The 23,302-nt window shown below is 41.6% G+C and overlaps 3 protein-coding genes across 3 annotated transcripts in view; 1 reads left to right on the forward strand and 2 right to left on the reverse strand.

Annotated features, from left to right (window-relative positions):
- The window catches only part of timm50 (translocase of inner mitochondrial membrane 50 homolog), a gene marked incomplete at its 5' end in the record, with an annotated part of 28,464 nt that extends 17,839 nt beyond the window's left edge, over nt 1–10,625 (reverse strand). The window contains 4 exons of the mRNA XM_083886809.1: nt 602–623; nt 6,360–6,391; nt 8,193–8,349; nt 10,404–10,625. Coding sequence (XP_083742935.1) covers nt 602–623; nt 6,360–6,391; nt 8,193–8,349; nt 10,404–10,625 — 433 coding nt within the window. The remainder of the gene's footprint in view (nt 1–601; nt 624–6,359; nt 6,392–8,192; nt 8,350–10,403) is intronic.
- A 962-nt stretch (nt 10,626–11,587) lies between these two features.
- Nucleotides 11,588–15,350, reverse strand: LOC310925343 (E3 ubiquitin-protein ligase TRIM21-like). The gene is made up of 2 exons (XM_083887286.1): nt 15,332–15,350; nt 11,588–14,239 (listed from the first exon to the last, which is right to left on the reverse strand). The coding sequence occupies exon 2, from the start codon at nt 14,235–14,237 to the stop codon at nt 12,495–12,497; it is 1,743 nt and encodes a 580-aa protein (XP_083743412.1). The 5' UTR covers nt 14,238–14,239; nt 15,332–15,350; the 3' UTR covers nt 11,588–12,494.
- A 1,168-nt stretch (nt 15,351–16,518) lies between these two features.
- Nucleotides 16,519–23,302, forward strand: part of clip3 (CAP-GLY domain containing linker protein 3) — a gene marked incomplete at its 3' end in the record, with an annotated part of 14,770 nt that continues 7,986 nt past the window's right edge. Inside the window, exons 1-3 of the mRNA XM_083887208.1 lie at nt 16,519–16,555; nt 20,410–20,808; nt 22,350–22,489. Coding sequence (XP_083743334.1) covers nt 20,433–20,808; nt 22,350–22,489 — 516 coding nt within the window. The 5' untranslated portion in view covers nt 16,519–16,555; nt 20,410–20,432. The remainder of the gene's footprint in view (nt 16,556–20,409; nt 20,809–22,349; nt 22,490–23,302) is intronic.

Consider the following 23,302-nt stretch of genomic DNA (forward strand, 5'->3'; position numbering starts at 1 on the left):
CTGCAGTACACACAAATAAGGCCAATCTTTATTCAAGCACACATGAGTGTGTTCCTAGAAGACACAGGTCTGAGGTGCGTCACATGATGCAAGTGAGCGAGTACAGAAAAAACGTACAGTGAAAACAATCTTTTGTCACAGTCGCAGCATGTAATGCGCCTGTTGTCAAGAGTGCTGATGCCCAAAAATGGTGTTCATGATGTGTCCATGAATGTTAGTACAGCCACTAAACAATGCCCCCCACCCAGCGTCATTCTCACTAATTTCCTGCTTGGTCTTCCTATGACAACTCTCCACACGCCGAGAGCTCAGAATGAGAGTGAAAGCGGTGCTTCAGTAATGTTGTCAACATCTTACAATAACTATTTGAAACGTTCATTGCCCATAAATGGAGACACATTACCACAGTGTAGCGATTGCTGCCATGTCGCACCAGACATAGGGTGAATTCCAATACCTTGCTTAACCCTCAATCTAAAACCTCAATCTCTGAAAAATCCAGGTATTAACCATTAACTCTTATGTCCAGCACATATAAAAACACAAAAAAAAAAAAAAAAAGACAGACACACAGTTGGTGTTTAAGTGTGTTGACACTCACCTCTGTCAAACTCATCTGGAATCTGTCAGAGACAAGGAGAGAAAAAAATGAAAAAAGATTAAATTCTTCGTAACAACAGCTGATTATTTATCAATCACAGTAATGTGTGTTGACAGTAAACATCCCAGATTTGATGTGTGGGGAGCTTAGTATGTTTGTGGTGACAACATCAATAGACACCAAATAAAAACGCATGGAGGAACAGAAAAACAGATGTCAGATTAGATTGTTTACTCAGTGAAGCTGTGGCAGTTAAAACCAAAGCCAATTAAGGCTGCAACGACTCCTCGAATACTTAATTAATCTGCAACTATTTTGATTATCGATTAATCTGTTTGAGTGCTTTATTTTATTTATTTTTTTAACAAGCTCTCTGATTTTTCAACTTGTCAAATGTTTTTTTTTTTTGTTCATTAAAACGGAATATTTTTGGTTTGTGGACATAAAACATTTGAGAATATTTTTCAACACTCTCTGTCGTTTTATGGACCAAACAAGTACGAAAATAATCGACAGATGAATAGCTGATGAAAAATATTTGTAGCCCTACAGCTAATAGCAGCTGCAGTAAAGACAGTAACAATCAGCTAAATATAGAAAAACATGACTTGTCTTGATAGGAATCCATACATAAAGTTATCTGGGGGGGGAAAACTAAACAATCTCACAATGATAAAATAAGTATAACCAATCAATTTTATAACTTGGATTGCCTCTGATTAACATGGACTGGCTTGTGCATCTGTCAATCTTAAATCTGACCCGTCTGCTCACAGGTGCACGGCCTCAGGATACAGAAACCACTCTATTGACAGACAAGGAGACAACAGGTGTACTCTACAGCCAGAATTCACAGTCCTTTTGACCTCTGATGAAAAACCAACAAATAGAGTTTCTTGACTAGCGTTGCACAAAAGGGTAGAGCCTGGCAAACAACAAAATATAGCATATGATGAGAGCGAGGGAGAAGCTGAGGTGAAGAAACTGACTAGAATGATGCAAAAGAAAAGTAATAACAAGAAAGACATGATGAAGGAACAGTGTAAAAAGTAGGAGAACTGCAGAAAGAGGTGAAAATGATAGAGAAAAGATACATGTCAGGAACCAGAGACAGCTGAGAACTTGGGTGAAGAACTCCACCTGGTGGGCATTTGCTGCACTTATCCATGTGTGCTCCCAATTGCCAAATTCCAGAACTACAGTTACGCTGTTTTCATACATGAGCTCTGGTAAGTGTCTTCAGCATTGGGTCCAGTTGGATGGGGTACGCACACTTTCAGCTTGTTAGTTTGAGGCAGTATACAGTTTAGCTAGCAGCTACTTGTTAGCATTCAAGTCTTCCTACTATTCATGAACTTTAAAACATTAAATGACTCGATCTCATCAATCAAACAAATTGACTGGCCTAAATTCTGTAGCTATTTTCAGTAACACTTCATAATAAGTACACACTATTAGCATTAGCACAGCAGCAATTTGGACATTGCTGATAAAATCATTTATAACTGTGTTTCTAAACTACATACTGATGAGTATTCATGCATTATAAATGATTAATTAAATATTTATTAATGCTAATAGTATGTACTTATAACGTGTTACCCTACTGTCTTATTCTTATTTAGAAATAAGAAAATTATAATATATAATAAAATATTATCCGATGGCTAATTAACGGTGAAAATATGTTTGGCCCCCTATATCGAGTTAATTTGCAATAATTGGCCGATTAATAAATAAAAAATGAATCAATGTCAATTAAAAAATGGTGAATATCTAATTCTAATGAGAACTGTGGTACCCAGGCCAGCTAAATGTTTTTTTAAATGTCATATAAAATCATACCGACTGTAGACTAATGAGTGACGGCAAGAAAAATCACATTCACAAGGATGACACAAACAGAGCCAAGAAAAAAGGCCCAAGGAGACCAGATGTCAACATGATAGGGTGAAGTGAAGTCACAGACAGAGCTCAGCTGCTCCTAGTGTGTTTGTGTGTGTGGATCACTGCGAGTCGAGGTGTTAAAGTGACCATTAAACCTCATCGACACCTCAGTGTGGCTTCAGCCTGAGAGCAGCAGGGGAAGTGGTTCCCACACTGACTTCAGAGGCAGGAAATAATCAGACACAGGGAATACAGACAGGAAAAAAAGTGAAACGTCCATAAACGAACACAAGTTTCTTATGGCTGAATTAAAGGAGTCTGTAAATAAATAACATAAGGGTGAAATGTTACCATCTAAAAACAAGATGAATATACCCAGTATACTACAACTTCAATTCTTGATTTGTTTGACGTTATCCATATCTACCAACATACTTTTTGGTTTTAAACCAATCTCTAATGGTTTGACTACATCTGGTGACCACTTAACTGGAGTTTTTCTAGTTCTGAAGACTGTTTAGACCAATTTCTAATTCCGTTGCTTGGAAGTCAGTGTGTTGTACATGTTATCAACCAGCACATGCATAAATGTGGCCCACCATGAACAACACTAGGGGTGGGAATCACAGGGCAACTCATGATAAGATGCGCAGTACATGGTCCACAATACCACGATTCTGTGACAATTATGAAATTGCAAGACGATCATACAGCCATACATGACATTATCTGTATATCTGAAGAAAACAGAATGTCCGTGAAAAGTTAAAAGTGCAGGATTTCTCAATTTATTCAGAACATGGAGAACAAAGTGCATAGTCTATTTATTGAATGTGGGTGAAGCATCACTAAACATAGCTTTCTCCACCAGTGTAAACTCCCTCTTCTTTGGCAACGAGAGTGAAACTGACATGGATCATTCACTCTGGAGAGCTTTAATTTGCCCTGGCTTATCAGTTGTCGTATTGGACCAGGACGGACGGTGATATATAAGCAGACCATTGTGTTTTAGTACGACTAGAAACACAAGCAGACATGTGACCAGAACATGGACGCAACACACACACACACTCGTCTGTAGATGCAGACGGGCAAAATATGGAGAGGAGATGACATTTTGTCTCGTGATGCCACCATCATACCATTTTTAACATCAACATATTGACAAGAATAATTCAAGATTTTTTTAAACTAAATGTTAATCTAAATAAAGTGACATAAAAAGCAATGCCATTTCTTAGATCAATGAAATCAAACAAAGTGAATCATCATGGATGGGAGGATGAAGTCAAACATATACTCTTGGGTCTTCAGTCAAAAGTCTGTATTAACACACACACACACTTGCTAAGCAAATGTCCTCAAAGCAGCCCGCTCTCAGAGACGAGGAGGTGAGATAAGTGTGCCACACCGACGTTAATGAGCGGCACAAGACACAATCACGCTGGTCCCACTGAGGCTGAACGCTCCTGACAGGATGTCCAAGTGAGATAAGTGTGCACTTTGAAGGAACCCCCCCCCACCCCCCTCCCTCAACCCACCCAGCTGTGAGGACATGAACTGAACTGGGGACAACAGACACCATCACTCCCACAGCTTCACCTCATCATAGGCAGTTTCATAGAAGACGGAGGAATGAAAATCAAATGCAAACATTAATGTCCCGAGTCACGAGAGCTCGGACATCAAAAGACTTGAGTTTTAATTTCCTTCAGCAGTAAAACGAGACAACTGAGACAAAACATACTCACCATCACAGATGTTTATGTTTTATAAGTCCTTGACGCGCATGCCTTTATTTCTACAGAAGTTTGCATTAAGCCAGTAAAAACAGGATTAGACTCTTGACGACTCGACTTTCCCACAGTAACAGCTTCAAAGTCACGGAGCAGGAAGCTCCTCTGGGTCGTTTGGCTCTTTGGTTCTAACAAAAGGATCCTAATGTGAGAGAAGTGTGCCCCTTTGAAGCCTCGGCTTCCCAGAGCAACACCTCCAGCAGCCCGGCTACATCCATACTCCAATTGTTTCCATTTAAAAACACGTAATTTCTGCTCTGGATGTATGCCTGCCATCCACCCTACCCTGGAATTTAAGAAAATTAAAAACACTCTGTAAAAATGTGCGACTTTGCATTACAACATCTTGTTTGTGCCATGAAGGTGATTTCAAACAATGAATATCAAACACTTAGGCCACAAAGTAACATATTTATTCAAAAATTTGCAAGCGCAAAAGAGGTGGGGTAACAACATTGTTTACGTTGAGAAAACAATGTTACAATACAGCATGTCAAATGCCTGGTTTTGGTGTGGCAGTGCTACAGCACCACTTACAGGCTGGACATGTGTACTACAGCATTTAGAGTCATTTCATGTGGATGAAGACATTAAAGGCCACATTGTACTTCTCCGACTGCGTAATGCGTTATCCGACTGCGTCACCACGGAGACGCTACGAGCCTTTATACTTCTGCGTCGTGGTGATGGACACGCGCTGCAATTTCCCACCCGATCAATAGGGGTCGCTGCGCAAGGTTGTTCTGCTTCTGGCTACAGTGAGCAATGGTGTCCGAGAGAGAAAGACTGTTGTTGAAACAGTGGCCGTTTCTCACTTTTCTGTGTGACGGAACACAGTTTTAAGATAATTTGAGGCGAGAAATTGGCCATTTAGAGTCTAAACATGTGCTGTGTGTTAAGATACGACGTATTTAAAGTTTGGCAGCGGCGTTATAGGCAGGGATCAGCCCCGCGTCTGTGGACGCTCGGTGCTCACTGTGAGCCGGCACAGAGCAGCTTCGCTCGGCCTGTCCTGAGGACCAATCGCAACTCTTGCCGTCTCCGCTTCCCTTGACGGAGTGACGGACACTTAAAAAATATTTCGTGCAGTCGGAGACGACTGCACGAAATATAGACGACGCAGAGGACTCTGCGTAACCTACGCAGAAGTATAAATTGGGCTTCACTGATGTGTTTTTTAACGGATAACTTTTTCAAAATGACTAAGATTGTTTACATTTCTTGTGTTTCAGTGTAGATGGGGCCAGAATGCACTATTGGCAAGCAACGGTACCTTTATTACTTAAGTACAGAGCTATATACTGTATATACCCAAAAGTTAAGATGATTGTGATATCACAATGTGAGTCGCTGTGTTTAGTAGCTGAAATCTGTTTTTCCTAGTGTCCCCATGAGCAGCCGAGACCACAATGGTTTTGAGGCAAAGGAGGCGAGGCGCTCACTCACAGTCTGCCTCGACTATGTATCAACAGCCACACTTAACTGTCCCTTTAAGCCAAATTTATTCCTGGGAACAGTTTTCTGTCCCGGTTCACAGACACTGGCTCTGGTTATAGTTCAATGGTACTTGAAGACTGGAAGTGATGGTCATTAGCGTCTGAAGGTGACATAATGAGTCTCTTTGATCTTCAAAAGTCACAGCTCAGACGGAGACCATCTCTCAACGGCCTGTCAAGTGTGCCGCAGCACCACGTTACCGTGACAGTGCGAGCAAAGGGAGAAACTACAGGCGAGATAAGTGTGCTTCTTTCATTTCCCACACTGACACCTCAGACCGAAAGGCCCCCTCCCTCATCTACATGACAGTTGCCTTTGTGACCGTGTTCACGCCTCCATCAGACGGACACAAGACACAGCGAGCCTTGAAAAGTGTGCCACAGGAAGTGAGGTGACCAGAGCACCACTAAACATCAATTGAAAAAAGAAATGACCATAAAAAAAAAAAGGGGGGGGGGGGCGCATGGTTTAACAGCTGTTTGTCAAAGTGTGCCGACAAACTTGAATGATCCATTTGAACCTGAATGCAGAAGAAAATGTGTTTTCACAGTAAACGTGTGAATGTGTGTAAAACTCACCATGTTTCCCTGTTCGTCCACCGAGTTTGTGCCTAAAATAGAAGAAAAACACATTCTTAATCTCATGTGCAGTGACCTTTATAATTATAACTAGGGCTGCAACAGTTGTGATCATTATAGCTGAATTTGTTTGGTAGGTTGTTGTTTAATGCGTGTTGGGTTGGTATGAATGAGTACTAGGAAGACAAGATACCACACAAGCTGAAAAGGTGCCATGTTCAGCGACTAATCCATATATCGACATTTTATGGTTGAATCAAGAAAATAATGAACAGATGAGTCAATTATGGAAATAATCATTAGTAGCAGCCCAAGTCTACAGTTCTCAGTTTACTGTCAGTAGTGAAGAAACCAGAGCACATTCGCATTCAAGAAGACGACATCAAAGAAACATTATGTGGTGATTCATGAGTAACCCACTAATAATTGATCAATTGTTGCAGTCATAATTATGTTTGGTGTGAGATCAAACTTTATTGCCTGATTCTGAACCTCTTTTAATTTTGTATGAAATTTAAATTGTATTACTGCATTAAATTTAATTCATTGTTTTACCTTTGAATGGCATTTGAGCGTTTACAAAAACAGAAGCACCATTATGAAAAGACAGTGTCTGATGCCTTAAAATCACTTTGCTCTAGTATGTACACATGTCACCAGCAGATTTCATGGCAATACTTACTCTGAAATTTAAAAAAATAATAATAATAAATTAGACCGAAGCAATCCTCTTCATAAGATCAAAAGATAAGTAATTTGCTTTTGCAGGATTATCACCTGTAAATAAATTCTGGACATTAACCCATAAATCATGATGACAGAATAAAAATGTACTTTACAAACCTGTTTTCTGGAAAACCTGACATAAGGTGTAAACACATATACGCTGTTTTCAGAGAACAGGTTATAATCCAAAAATCTCCACAGGATGATGAAATGACAGAGACGTAATTACATCCCAAATTATTGAGCACAAATTCCAATTTGATAATCCAGACGTGGAGCGGAAATATTCCAAAACGGGGATGAAATCAGGAAAAACAAAAAGATGCTACAAAAAAGGAAAAACCGATGTATATCCACATTCTGTCTGCGCGTCCCATCATGCTCGCTCCTCTGCAGACGGCGGGGGTGCAAAATCAAAGTGAAAATAATAATTTAAAAAACCACAACAGTGACCAACGGTACACCGTTTGATTTTCTTCGTAAAATTCAAAACCCCCACAGTGACAAAATTAATCCAAATTAGTATTTTGGTGAAAAGAACCAATGACGTCACGAATCTGACAGACGAGTTTGCTCAGTCACCACTGAGTTTATTACAGCATCATGTTGACGTCCGTTATTGCTACCAACAGCTAACTCTCATTACATTAGGGATCGACTTAAATCTTAGTTTAGCTATGTTTCTCGTATCATGGACTAGAGACCCAAACCAGCTGCGTCAAACTGATGAAATAAGCCCCTGAAGTCAGAGGGCTCACCTCTGACATACAGCTGCAAGCTCCTCCCATCTGTGGGTAGAGCTAGACTTTCCAACCAGGAAGCTGAGGGCGATAAACCAATCACACCCAGTGTTTACAACCTCTCAGACCCCACACACTGATGGAGAGCTTGAGGATAAAGCTGCTGATCAACTCGGCTCAAAGACAGATTTCAAATTGGTTTCTTTCTTTGTTGATAAACTTTCTATTAAAAACCCCAAAGATCTTTGTTTCAGCGCACCGCATGCAAATATACACATTTCTCTCTCAAATTTGGCTGGCTCTTCAGCCTGGAGCTCTGAATAACCTCCGTTTCTGTACATTCATACTAAAACAATAACCTACTCACCAAATATGTAGACGAGGCTGACCGCTCCACCCAGGCCCATGAGTCCCGCTAATCGTAGCACCATCTTCTTTGCATAGGCAGTGTTTTCCTTCTGCTTCTTGTCCTCTGTCTTTTCTTCACCTTTTTCACCCTCCTTTCCCTCCGGTGGAGGCTGACCCTGGATAAGAAAAAACATAATTAGCCTCGACCATGTTCACATAAAGGCACAGAGTTGCTGCCACATGATTGGCTGATTATATTGGATATTCTTTTTTTCTTGCAAAGGGACAGTTCATGTTTTCAAAATGTGGTTATACACCAGGACCCAGCTCGAGACAGGGGGTGCTCGCTCTTAGTAAAAACACGACTGCAAGTGTTGACACTTTAGTCGCTTGCCCAATAAAGTCAACACCAGCTTGATTCTGTGATATCTGATATATTATGTGAATGGTTTTATCTCACTGTTGTACAGCCTTCTCCCACAGGAAGCTTTTGTTTGTTGAAGTGTTTGTCTTGTTCTGGGAACAGTTCACTCTCCTGCACCAAAGTACACAGTAAGAATTTCAAAACAAAACACCAAAGTCACAGTATAAAACATTTGAAATGGACTCAGCCATGGATCAACATTCGATGAGGTAAAATCCATGATTTTCGCTGTTGACTTTGGTGCAAGGAAGTGCTTTTCAAAGAGACATAAACTTCAGTTTCCTATTGGAAAGGCCGAGTTAAAAGCAACATTAAGCGGTCACCTGTCTTAATATATCACAGCCTTAAGTGGACTTACCGTTTTGTTACATGTATTAAAAACACAGCCTGCATTCATGGAAGAGGATTAAAGCCAGGAATCTGACTTTTAATCTCAGAATTCTAAAATGTGTATTTTGTTTATTTTGTTTCCAAAAAAAATGACCACATGTGGCCTTCCTCTTCCACATCTTCCATACGTATCCCTCACCATTCCTGCAATTGCAACCACAGTCACTCCTTCAGATAAGCCCGTGCAGCAGTGAAAGGGTCATACTGCCCAGCACTGCACGACGACAGCAAGCCATGCAATGTGGCATAACGCACAAATTACAACTTTGGTCCTAGGAGTGAGTTTCAGTTTTGTTAGGAGGGTTTTCAAGGAGACAAAAACTTGAGTTTTCTTTTGAGAAAGGCTGATTTCACTGCAACATCAAGCCCTTAACTGTCGTAATAAGCTTACATACATTGTTAAAGCGTATAATTTTGTTATGTGGCAAAAACCTGTGTCTTAGGCTGGTTTCAAGTGTAGAGAGCTAATCCAATAATGCCCTGATGACTGTGTCCCTCATTTAATAGTTATATTAATATAACTATTTAGCCATACATTTACCCCTGGTACATGAATTTACCTACTAGAGGGGGGGACCTCTTCTCACCTGAATCAACTCCATGCATTTCCATGTGTTTGACATTGAGTTAATTTAGGTCTGGCAACATGTAAGCCTCATGTGCATGTGGAGTGTGTGTGTAGCCTTGAATTGCACGCGGGGAACAGAGGGGGGAAGGAGGAGGTGAGGTGACCTTCAAACCAAACAAACCGTGACAGTCATCTCCCTCTGTCTGAAAGCTCATGCAGTTTAAAGCCTCCTGAGCACTCACCGGTCAGTGCTAAGATGTGAGGAGGTGACATTATTAGCAAGCCGGGGCGTGAAGCACCTTTCAAGGGCTATGATGATGCTGACAACCCGTCCTCTGTCTCCGTATAAAACCCCAACAGATTCACGACACCGATTGTCGTGTTAAAAAGGAGGGGCGGTCATGTCCATGACTCCTGAATGTGTTGGACACATTACACACAAACTGCCAGACAGGCCTCGGTAAAACCGCATGCTATCATTAGCCAGCTAACCTAATAGCTAACGTCAGGTTCATTCATTCAGCAGACTGCGGGCAGGGGACAGGAAGGGCAATGAGGAAGAAAGCTTAACTTCAAACAAGTTGACACGTATATCACACAAAACTATCACAGGAAAAGTGTCAGTTGAGTATAACACTGTTTGTCTGTCATAAACATGTTCGGTATAAACTAGCTTCACAGGTTTGGAAGTTTTTAGAGAAGTAGCTTCAGGTTTGCTCACAGAGGCAGCTCGCGTGAGCGGGGATTCAAATCCGATCCCACATACACTGCACTATTCCACTTCAAACAGCCTCGCCGTTTGCTGGATAAGTAAAATGAAGCGCACCCACACAGATTAGCTAACTCACCTGGCTCTGTTGCTGCTGCTGCTGTTGGAGCCTCTCCTGTAGAATAGCCTGCGCCAGCCCGCCCGTGGCGCCGCCCGCTCCAGTCGGCTGTTTGTCCGAGGACAGTGTCCGCACGACACTGTCGACCACGGCCGGCGAGGCGACACCCGTCCTCCCGCTGCTGAGCCGCAGGAGGCCCCGGCTCGCTCGCACACACATGGGGAACATAGACGTAGCCGACATCTTGGATATTTGAAGCATTGGCTGCCGGCGAATGCGAGCGTCGCGAGTCAAAAGGACAAAAGAGTGTGATTGGCTGAGGCTGTGTTGAGTGACAGACAAGAGGCGCAGTCAGAGCGACGAGAGGCCACGTGAAGCAGTAGGAGGGCGGGACTTAGTTTTTGGTCCAATCAGAAGCTAAAGTGAATCTGACCTTCGTTTGCAACGCTAAACCGCCATGATTGTTGATGGCAAAATGCCCAAACTATTAGCTGTTGTCATCTAAGTACTGATTCTGAGATAATATTGAGCAAATTCTGAAACCACATTAACTGGTCGACATTACATCAGTGAGAGTCAGAAACTATTTAAGACAAATGAAAGGTTTTAAATTCAATCTGCTTGGATTTGTTGTGTGAGCGGAATCAACTGATGTGAGTGTTTTATGTGATAATATACAGTATGTCAAACAGGCCACAGCCATGGTCATCAGTTATAAGACAGTTATAACATCATTCTATACATACTATAGAATAAATACAATTAAAGTGGATATTTAGATGAAAGTAGTGGCGTTTACCTTATGCAGTGTGATGATGAGTCATTTTTACATGCACTGCAAGCACAAGCTGTATTTATGGAAGAGGATTAAAGTCAAAATCTTGGCTTTTAATCTGGGAATTCTGTGTATTTTGCTTATTTTGTTTCCAAAACAATTATCACATGTGGCCCTAATCCTATTCCATATCTTCCTGATATAAACCTCAATGTGTGGGGAAAATCAAATAATTGTGTAGCAATTCAGTGACAGTTAGTTTAGGCATGAAACGGACAATAATATCCTGATTGTGTTATTCCTACCTCTACCACCAGATAGCATTAATGTCACGTGCACACACACAGAAAAGACACAACCTCAACATGTTTTTTAACCCTTTATTTAATATTCCTTACTTCACCATAGAGCACCTGTTAAACTGTGTTAAATGAGATCTTTAATAAATCAGAATCACAACATCACCCCAGTGAAACCAAACACCAAAAAGAGAAGAGATACTGTTGCTTATCTAGTTTACGTGTGTACCAATATTAACTTGTATATTTTAGCCTTTTTATAAAACACACAAGAAAGCATATAGGGAGCATCTAAATGTAAGTAAATGCTTTAATTTAGAAATTATGTGAAATACCTTCACAAATATTCGATATAATTTCAAAATCATGTCGCCCACCCCTCCTGAACAGTTGCTTTTCCCCAAAAAGTTGGACTTTTCACTTGATCGGCCCCTTCCTGACCACACTGGATGCTCAGTGGCCCCCAGGTCATTTGAATACCAACCTTTAAACACTGTCACACTTTCTAGCTCTTTTCCATTACATAAACAGAATTTGCAGGTTGTACATTAAATTTGACTGTACACTGTTAAAAATGTAGTAAATTTAAATTCAACATGTTTTCTCTGGTTAACTATTGTGGTCATTGTATGCCATTAATACAAAAAAATATTCTTATACACAGTTCCTTTAAAGGTGCCATATGTAAGAATGTGGCCAAAAACAGTTACTACATTCAAATTCAAAATACCGAGGTCTTTTAGGTTTCGTTTTCTGACGTAACTGGCAACCCCTCGGTTGCTCGGCAGCTGAGGCGCTACTGACTGCAATGATTGGTAGACGGCAGTAGGTGGCGCCACATGCCAAAACATGGCCAATGCTGACTTCACCAAGTTTGTCCCAAACGTGCTTCTCTTGCCAGGAGACATGGAGGCTCATTCTCACTGAAAGCATGGATGGGTATGGGGATGGCTGTAGCCATTAGACAGGCGTTTATGACTGGAAACTGGTGGAAACTCTGTGCTATAGCGCTTACGTTTACCTGGGAATATCCTTTTCTTAGGTGCATCTGACCGGAGAGATTTGTAGAGGAGCTTCCCCGCCGGCGTGGAATATAGGGTAGACCTTGGTGTTTGACAATGTTGGTGTGTAATTTCCGAATTGTTTCTTCAGAAAAGTAAATGGTGTAAAGGGGTGTTGTGTGAACGAGTAGAGCAGAGCCCTCGTATCCACATCGTAGAAAGAGACCAGACTTCCTTCATAATCCACAAATACCCCAATCCTCTGGGGCCCTTTGGACAAGCGAAGGATGACGGGTGGGTTTGTATTAGCCTGGTAACTTCCCCAGTACAACCCCAATGTCCAGCATCCATGTTCAGGGCTGAGAGACAGATTGTCACCTTTCTTGTTAATGGACTCTCGTGCCACTCCAACTTCCCATCGTGGTACTCCTTTAAGCGCAACTTCGAAGTAGAACTTGCCAGAGGAAAAGCCCTCTTTTCCAAGGACAAAATGGAGAGTGTCAAACCTTGCACAGCTATATGGGACGGCCCGCTTTGTGCCTCCATCCCTCACTTGTTTACGGTCCTCCGAGAGGATGAGGGAGGGGTGTGCTGTGTCGGGGTCCAGAGTCACTTCCACAGCATATTGTTGCTGGATTTTCCCAAGTTCATCGTCAAACACACCCTGTGTTTCGACAACCATTGGTTCTTCAGCGGTCTGCTCTTCATCAACCAGACTGACTTCTCTCATCATATCCCCCATGTATTTGTTAAGCGTCTCCTCCATCTTGGCCACTGCAGTCCTAAGAGCATCTACATCCAGCAAACTTTCTTTTATGGCTGTAAAGGGGGGATGTTTTGAGTTTGAAGGGGAGGAGACGAATGAGTGTTCCTGAAGGAGTTTGAAGTCATCTTCTGTGTCTAAGAGTTCCTTCAGCTTTGAAAGTAGCTGTTGTTTCTCTTCGATCTTTACCTTCAGATGTTGGAGTAAACGTTCGGCCTGCTGCTCTGCTGCTGCCTTCTTCTTGTCCAACAAATCCATCAGAGCCACCCTTTTGGTCTCAATAAATTCCACGAGAGTTACAAAGGTCTTGTCGATTTCTCCTTTTGTTTTCTCCATTTTCTGCTGACCTTGCTTCATTGACTTTTGAATCCTTTGATACTTCTTTTTGTTTTGGTTCAGAGTGAAGGTGACATTAAATTTCCTTCTCTTCAGCTGCTTTTTCCTTGCTGCAAACTCCACCTCCAAGGGGGCAGCTTCATGCATCACATGATCATCCCTCAAGCACTCAGTGCAAACGGGGCTCTGGTCTGTCCTGCAGAAAAACTCCTTCACTTTATGGTGTTTCTTGCACATTCTGTCCTCAAGGTTCCCCACAGGGTTAATCAGTTTGTGCCACTTTAAGGCCTGGGTAGTGTGGTGAGGCTGCAAGTGAGTGTGGCAGTAAGAAGCCAGACAAACCAGACAGGATTTCAGAGCCTTACACTTTCCCTCACCACAGAGGTCACAGGGCACCTCCCCTGGCTGGGCAGGGCAACTGCTGCTGTCACCTGCAGCTCTTGCTTTATTAAAAAGTTCCAACATGTCCCTAAACTCTGTGTTGACCCGCAACTCAGGGATTTTGTAGAAAATCTCGGCGCACAGTGGACATTGATTGAAGTCCTTGTTGGCCCAGTACTCTGTTATGCAATCCTTACAATAGTTGTGTCCACAAGGAGTGGTGACGGGTTCAGTGAAAACATCCAGGCAGATTGAACATTTAAACTGTTCTTCAGATATGGAAATGTTGGCTGAAGCCATGTCTGCAGAAGAAAATGAAGAGAAACATGGGTATAAGGTAGGGCTGTAATCAACCAAAGAAACTCTTGGTCGACTAAAGCCCTGAAATTTCGACTAAAAATTGGCTAATCGGGGGGTGTTTAAAAATAGCTTGGTCACGACTCCCCGCCGCAGTCCATTTTATGACTTTGACCCGGAGTCAGACCCAGAGTCAGAAGACACTGTTGCTCGTGAAACACCTCCACAACGGACGTTATTCTTCTTCTGCGGTTCAATGTACGCAACCGGATGTGCCCGGACTAGTGCCCGGAGCAGGAGGATCTGCTGTTCAGGAGAACCACTGTTTACGTAACTATTACGGGATTTTCAGTGATCTCGTTGAGCCCCGAGATTACAATAAAACACAACGTTTTCAGCAGTGGCTGAACTGTTTGTTTCGAACCGTCAGGGCTTCATAAACAAGGTAATGACGCAGATACACACCAAAAAAACAGCGTTAATAGGAACTTCCGGTCTAGTTCCGCTTTAAAACAATGTTTTGATAATGAAGAGCAGTGCATCCACCGTTCCAGAAGGGGGAGCTGCGATTCTGAGAGCGGGTGTGCCGAATGTCACTTCCGGGGTACTGGCCAATGACAACACAGTCTGTCTTCTCAGACAAGATTTATGTCTGAAATAGCGCGGCTGACAAGTGCTTCAAAAGGACAGATTTCTATCGGCTCATTTCCAGCAACTAGGAGGTTTTTGACCATAAAAACAAGTTAATATATGTAAGTGGACCTCCATAACTAACATTTATGTGCAACAGGACCACTCTATGTGACCTTTAAGGCCTGTTCAGTTCAGCTCAGAAACCTCACTGCAAACTGCAGTCATTCTAGTAAGTGCAAAGAAGAAAACATGGAATGGATTTCATCTGTGGAGTGAAGTGTGTCACGGGACGTGCAGAACGTCTTACACAGTGATACTGATATTTTACTGATACACTTGGTGACCGAGCCTCTACTTTATATCTTTATTTTCTTGGTTAAAGACTCTTTAAAACGTACAGTAAAACCAGAACTTAGAGGTAAAAAAAAAAAAAACTATGTAACACATGACAAACTAGAACTCACCTGTTCTTGTTGTTTTCTCTGAGTGAGGCAGCAGAAATATGAGAGTTCAGTCTCACTTTCGTTTCCTGACATGTGGGCGGACACGCCCCGCCCCCTCTGGCAGCGTGTGTGTGTTTGTGTGTGTGTGTGTGGGGAGGGGAGGTGTATACTTATAAGGCTTTGTGAGGACCGAAACTCACAAAACACTGAACATTTCTGTGACAGTGAGGTTAAAACAACATTGCATGCTTATTAACATTAAAGAAAAACACAGTATAGATCGACTTACAACAAAGAATAACTTTATAAACATTATTTTTTTAGTCTGTAAGAGAAAAGATTTCAAGTGCATCAATTTGTGGATGTGCAATTACACTTTATTCTAGTACGGCAAAAACGGCATGTTCCCTGGGGTCACGCCCAGGCGTATACGTATATATATATAGTATATAACTGATATATATAGTATATAACATAACTGAAATTATGCTATTTGACTCCAGATGTGAAAGAAATGTCAAAGAAAGTTTTCATTATTTCGCTAACGATAATTGTGACATTGTTATTATTATAATTATAATATAATTATTAATTATATTATTATAAAACATTGCATTTGTATGTAACTTTTACAGTTAGGGTCTGAGGGGACCATTGGCCCTCGTAAATCTTCACATCTGGCCCTTGTTTAAAAAAAAACAGTGTGTGTGTGTGTATTATAATATTATAAGAAAGACAGAAAAAAGGAAAATTTAAATGTTCTATAAAGTAACAGGGATTCGTTTATTTGACCATTTACTGTATTTATGTATTTCATTACCATTTACTATTATTTATTACAATGCAGAATTTTTTTTTGGGGGGGGGGGGGGGTTTGCTTTCAGTGTCCATAATTACATATGTAAGTATTGTTGACCAAGGACACCAACATGCATAATCACATATGTCTTCTTTTTTTTTCAACTTTATTATCGGTTAAGGTTGATTATCAACAGAAGTCTCTGCTCGTTTACACTGTTGAATATTTTTGCAATGATCCGAATAAAATGTTGAATCACAGTTGTTTTGGTCTGGGTCGTGACAAAAATATTCATCTCAGAGAGAGAGAGGGAGGGAGAGAGACAGAGAGAGAGAGAGAGAGAGAGAGAGAGAGCGAGAGAGAGAGAGAGAGCCGAGCATCATCAGACATCAGAGCTGAGATCAGAACACAGAATCACCACCGAACAATCAGCGGCTTGTTTTCAGGTAAAAAAGGACGTTTTTGACTCTGAACAACATGATTATTTAGTATTTCTGTGTGATGATGATGATGATGTTGATGATGATGATGCTGATGCTGAGAAATGGAGGCGCTGTTGAAAACAAAAGCCTCCGCTCTTTTCCGTGTGTTACGTTCACGGACACTGTGATCTGCTGTCAAATAAGTGTCCGCGTTAAATGTCGATGTTTGTTTGCACTGTAACGTCTTCGCGTCGTCGTCGTCTTCGTCTTCGTCGTCGTGTGTTGTTTTTATTTACGTGTGCGTGTTTTTCTTTGAATGACACGGGGCGTTTCTTTACTACGCACATTGGCTCGGTCCACACTGCGAGGCCATCGCAGTCTGCGTGGATGTTGTTATCCATTGTTCTGGATGATGACGATGATGGTGGCGAACATGGAGACAGGTTACAGCTGAGGCTGAGGATGGAAACACTGTAACACCGTCTGTTTCTGGGCTGTTTGTGTCTGTTTGTGTGTAAAATGGAGGATGGATGGAAGGATGGAGGAGGAGGAGGAGGAGGAGGAGGCTGTCATGGCCTCCTCTGACTCAGAGTCTGTTGTAGGCATGGGACATCCAATATTTCCTGTCATGGTTATTATTATGTTAATACATATACATGATTATTAATAACAATAACCAGAGGCTATTCTAGAGTTTGTAGGGGCCCTGAGCAAAAATTCCCAGGGGGCCCTTCCTTCCAACCAGTGTTCATCACCATGATGTTATAAATAATCTGACACCAACGAAAAATGTATGAGTTCAATTTTTTTTTGTTCGAAATGAATGAAATAACATGGAAAAACCTTGTAATTAAAAAAGTATGTGAAACTATAGACGTAAAGAACAATAAGATACTGTAAATAGCTTTTTAAAAACTATATAAACTTTGTAAAAAAAATACATTACACTGTAAAGAACCCACATTATAAAACAATATAAACATATAGAACAATAAAATACTGTAAATAACTGAAAAAAACATATATAAACTGAGTAAAAAAATATGCATTACACTGTAAATAATCCTCTTCATTTTCCAACTTGCAGAACGATAACTTCACAGAAGTTAAAGTGAGGTGGGGCCCCTTTAGGGAGGTTTCCTACTGAGATGTCATTGCAAATCGCCCATTGTTTTTTAAGGGGGACTGGGAGGCGGCTGGTCACTGCACATTTCAGTAAAAACAGCCCTCAGACTCCGAGTGTCGGGGGGCCCCCTATCAGCTCGGGGGCCCCAAGCAGTTGCCTGCCCTGCCTGTTCACAAACTGCGCCTCTGACAATAACTGGAGGGAAGTAATAAAATTGCTATAAAATTGTGGTTTTTGTCCACAATGAATCAGCAAAATGTCAACAAACGACAAAAAGAGCTGCTGAGATCGTGCTAATGTATTTAGTGAACATAAATAATAAGGAAGTGCAAAAACGATTCAGGCTACTTCAAAATAAATCACTAGGACTGCATGTGTGGGAATTCACAGCAGCAGAATAGAAAAGTACCATTAAAAGTAATTTTGTTCATCCATTTATTACTTATATTGTAAAGATAAATAAATAGTGTACATATACTGTACAGAGGGAGTAAGAAAATGGTACTTCCTTCCTTAAAACGGTAATGGTGGGGCTAAAATTCGGAATATTTTACATTGTAGAAAACAGATTTTCTCTTTGAATCTATTGCTGTCCATCTAAAATGACAATATTTCAATTTACCGTCTTCAGAAAAATGCATTTCCATGGGCTCCACACTGACAAAGTCGATTCTACAAATATGAGAACTCAACGTGTCGCTAACATGTACAGTATGTGTGACATTTGCGTCATTGTTTTAAAATTCTGATTTCGATTTGAAAGGGATTTACTCACGTAAAAATAAACATCCATCTTCCCTTCCTTGGATGACGGATGGCTCGGTGATGGAGGAAGTGGCTGCTGGATGCATGTCAGTGTCTTAAGAGGAGAGTAGATTTAATCCAGTCAGAGAGCCGTCAACAGCTAATGATGGACATGGAGTGTTAGCATTAGCCCTTTTAGCTCCTGCCATTATCAGTATGATGCAGTTGGTCAATTATCTCTCTCCCTCTCTCTCTCTCCCTCTCTCTCTCTCTCTCCCTCTCTCTCTCTCTCTCTCTCTCTCTCTCTCTCAATCACACACCCATACAAACACAGACACACTCCTGTGCTAAAGATAGCACTCGTGGACAGAAACGGAGAAAACAAGCATTTGGACATTTGGAGACAGGAAGGAGCACCAGACACCCCATAATGACTCATGTCCTTGTGGTTAATGATGACTGAATACTATTGACTCTGCTGATGAGGACTTAATACATTCAAAGGTTTATTTTATTTTTTTGAGCCATTTTATGGGAAGGATTCTGTGGTCAAGTCCAATTCACGTCAACTGTGACACAATGAAACCACCTAAATATTTTAAATTAAATTACACTTTGCAAAAGAACAAAAATGATGATACGTCAGTGCATTGTACTGGAGGTCGTAATTTCTCACTTATAAGAAGTTTAAAATAGAGTGCCGCTTGTCTTTTGATTCCAAACAGTGAATTATTTTGATTAATCAGCTGGACTAGATTAGTTTGCTTGTTAGCAGGAAAATAACCAGACTTATTTTCTTATACATGGCAGACATGTCCAAAGTCCAGCTTTGGTTCGCTTTTCGAATATTTAATTTATGTATAATTCAGGGATGGACTGGGATAGAAAATATTATTATTTTTCTTCCTTTTTCCACACTCCTATATGGCTTAGATTTGGTTACATTTCCGTTTAACAAATTAGCAAAATTGTTATAAAACAGTGCATTTATTTGTATGCAACCTCAGGACTCTTCACATTATCAAAAGTTATCAAGTTTGGCCACACCAGTGAGATTCCCAGTTCCGACTCATGACTTCAGAGGCAAATAAAACTGATTATGATGAACCATGTGTGGGAGAAAATTCATCATTAGGTTAAATTACTCGCATATTCTTATAACCCAGAGGCGATTCTAGAGTCTGTAGGGGCCCTAAGCAAAGATTCCCAGGGGGCCCTTCCAACTAGTGTTCATCACCATTATGTTATAAATAATCTGACAACAACAAAAAATGTATTTCAAAATAATTTTTTTTCGAAATGAATGAAATAACATGAAAAAACCTTCTAATTAAAAATTATGTGAACATATAAATGTAAAGAACAATAAAATACTGTAAATAGCTTTTAAAAAACTATATAAACTGAGTAAAAAAGATATGCATTACACTGTAAATAATCCTCTTCATTTTCCAACTTGCAGAACGTTAACTTCACACAGGTTAAAGTGAGGTGGGGCCCCTTTAGGGAGGTTTCCTACTGAGATGTCATTGCAAATCGCCCATTGTTTTTTAAGGGGGACGGGGAGGCGGCTGGTCACTGCACATTTCAGCAAAAACAGCCCTCCGAGTGTTGGGGGCCCCCTATCAGCTCGGGGCCCCAAGCAGTTGCCTGCCTTGCCTGTTCACAAGCTGCGCCTCTGCTTATAAACAGACGTGGTGTTTAATATAAACAGCCAGAACTTACGATAAGACATGAACAAGGCCCTAGTTCCCTCCCTCGATACCAACGCACCAGGCATCTTGACCTAAAACTCTATCTCAAGGCTTACTAACCATATGTATCAGCCGAATCTGTAATGATGCCTAACTGTTCATATGTCAGGCATCGTCTCAGTTCTCCTCGGATCTGAGACGTCTTTCATAAAACATTTCAACTTAAATCATCAGTGACTCTAGAGTTTCCGATCACAGTGGTCATGTTTCTTGATTTCTTGGTTTAAGACGATGTTCTGCCTCTTCTCTGACAGGCCCAGCTGCAGAATCCTTCGTCATGACTAAAGAGGAGAACCTGGAGGTGCAGGAGAAGGAGAGGCATGACCGCGAGGAGCAGGAGGAGGGACGAGTTCAGAAAGAGGAGGAGGAGGCTCTGACAGAAGAGGAGGAGGAAGAACAGGAGGAGGAAGACGAAGAGGAGGAGTACGAGCTAGAGGAGGAGAGGGCAGGAGCGGACGAGGAGGAGGAGGAGGAGCCCGAGGAGGAAAGAGAGGAGAGGGAAGAAGATTTGGATCCAGCGGCTGATCTGGAACCCAGCGCCGAGCTCGAGCCCGAGCCCGAGTCAGTGTCCGAGTATCAGAGTCCAGTTCACGAGCCGCGCCGTCGCGCCATGGTGCACCCCTCTGCCCAGGCGCCGCTGCCCAAAGACTACGGTACGTCATACCACCTTAAACACTTACTGTTCAAACACAATGCCACCTTAAATTGGTACTGTCACAAATGAAAAAAAAGTCCATCCAGTTTGATTGGGGGTCGCCGTGGACTCTGGGCTCCAGCAGAGTCAAATATCAGGCTTGTTTGCAGATGATGTGGTTCTGTTGCCCTCACTGGGACTGTTTATGACCCATTAAGTTGAAAATGAAATGTGACTCAGATCTCAGACTGCAAACCAGGCAGGAAGAGAAACTGCTGAACGAAAAGGCTACTTGTGATTCGGAGAGGGTAACAAACGTCTTGGCACAGTCATTGAGAGTGTTCCACGGTTTGTGCTTCTCCCTTGCACTGCTTTCATCAGTTCATCTTCACCCACTTTCTTGATCGGTTCCTTCTCAGTTCAACCTCTTGTATTCTTTGTTTACTCTCTCTGTTTACATGCATGTTGAAAGTCAGACAATAATTTGGTTTTCTTAATGTCATGTAAGCACTGACTAAAATCGAGCTATAGACTTAGTCGGACTAACATACCTGGATAATGCGATTCATAGGGTGAATTCCAATTCCTTGCTTAACCTTCAATCTTAACCCTCAATCTCAAAAATGTGTGCTCCCTCTAGTGCAAGTGCTGTCCCGATTCTCAGAAATATTAAGTTGAGGGGCAAGTTTAAGTGCTGTATCGCCCTCAAAATTGAGATTTTCCGAGACCACCCTTGGGAGCAGGGGCTACCCAGAATGCATTGCATGTTTTGACATAACAAGGATGGCGTTGAAAGCGAGTACGCGACAAATTAAGTATTTTCTTTGTTAATAGAGATATAAAAACGATGAAAACCATTGTATTATCTTAGTTTAGGCCCATATTATGGATTACTGACGTCATTGTTGCGTAACATTTAATTTTTATTTTACGATCTTTTGTCAATAGCCGGCGATATAGTGATCGTGTGTTATCGTTTACTTTTCAATAAGTCGTGGTGTGTGGTAACTGTCAGCTGAATATGTCCGTGGTTGTGGTATTTGTATGAGTATCATCTTATAACTAACTGACAACCTAATAACTTGACTGACAAATGGATCGTAATAAATCTAGTGACGTTAATGTGTTCTTCTTCTTCTTCTTTTTTGGAGTTGACAGACTGGACGCAGCTTTCACGTTATTCTGCCCCCTACAGTCTGAAGACGTATCTGCATTTAAGGGGTGTCCCATTTCTAAGGGACAAAATAACCCTCAACACTTGGTTATGAGGGCCAGTTAATATTAAGGGTTGCGCTTGAGGGTTAAGATTGAGGGTTAAGATAGGAATTGGAATTGGCCCTTAGTCGGACTAACATACCTGGATAACGCGATTCGTCTGGACTGGAGTCAGACTTGGCGTTCTGCACGTGCATTTCCAAAAGGTCAATTTTCTCAATCAAGTTCTCCGGTTGCCTGTCTGACTCCGGACTACGGCCTTAGCTTGATTAAAGCGTGCGTGTAAATGTACCAAGTTACTCATCGTCTTACCCTCTAACTTTTCCTGTGTTTCTCCGTCTTCAGCCTTTACCTTCTTTGACCCCAATGACCCGGCCTGTTTGGAGATCCTCATGGATCCTCGCACCACCATCCCTGAGCTGTTTGCCATAGTGCGTCAGTGGGTTCCCCAAGTGCAGCACAAGATTGACGTCATTGGCAACGAGGTAGGAACACACCATGACCAACACACTGGTGCTGCACTCACACGTACGCATGGTGGCTTCAGGTGAAATGCTGCTTATTCACATGGAATGTGGGAGCGTCGATCAGTTGCTGTAGCAACTATATCGACTCTTGCTATAAAGGCAGCCATGACGGACACCTGCTCTGGCATCTACCAGAAGCTGCCTTCATCACTGTGTTGAAGTGATGGATATATGTGTGACTGCTCTGTCAAACAGTAAGTGTTTGTTGGGTCAGACTCAAATAACAAATTAAAAATCCCTTAACAACATTTTTGGACAGACCAGATGGGACAGAGTCAAGTTTCTCTCAGCTAGAACTTGCTTGCATTGTTGTGAGGGTTGTTTACTGTAGATAAAACACTAATGCTAATGCTCATACATCTGAAGAACCTGGCCTGTGGCAGGAGAAGAGCTTTCTGTTGTCTAAAACTTTTAGACAACAGAACAATGACGTCAGTAATCCATAACATGGGCCTAAACTAAGATAATACAATGGTTTTCATCATTTCTATATCTCTATTAACAAAGAAAATACTACTAATTTGTAACGTACTCGTTTGGCTGCTTTCGGCTCCATCTTTGTTATGGCAAAACACGCAATGCATTCTGGGTAGCCCTTGCTCCCAAGGGTGGTCTCGGAAAATCTCAATATTGAGGGCGATACAGCCCTTAAACTCGCCCCTCAACTTAATTTTTCTAAAAATCGGGACAGCACTTGCACTAGAGGGAGCGCGCATTTTTTTGAGATTGAGGTTTAAGATTGAGGGTTAATCAAGGAATTGGGATTCACCC

This window comes from Microchirus variegatus (assembly GCF_963457635.1).
Source record: "Microchirus variegatus genome assembly, chromosome: 3".
Lineage (NCBI taxonomy): Eukaryota > Metazoa > Chordata > Actinopteri > Pleuronectiformes > Soleidae > Microchirus > Microchirus variegatus.

Excerpts from the sequence above, each read along its gene's own strand:
- LOC310925343 (XM_083887286.1), bottom strand. The coding sequence starts at position 14,237 with ATGGCTTCAGCCAACATTTCCATATCTGAAGAACAGTTTAAATGTTCA.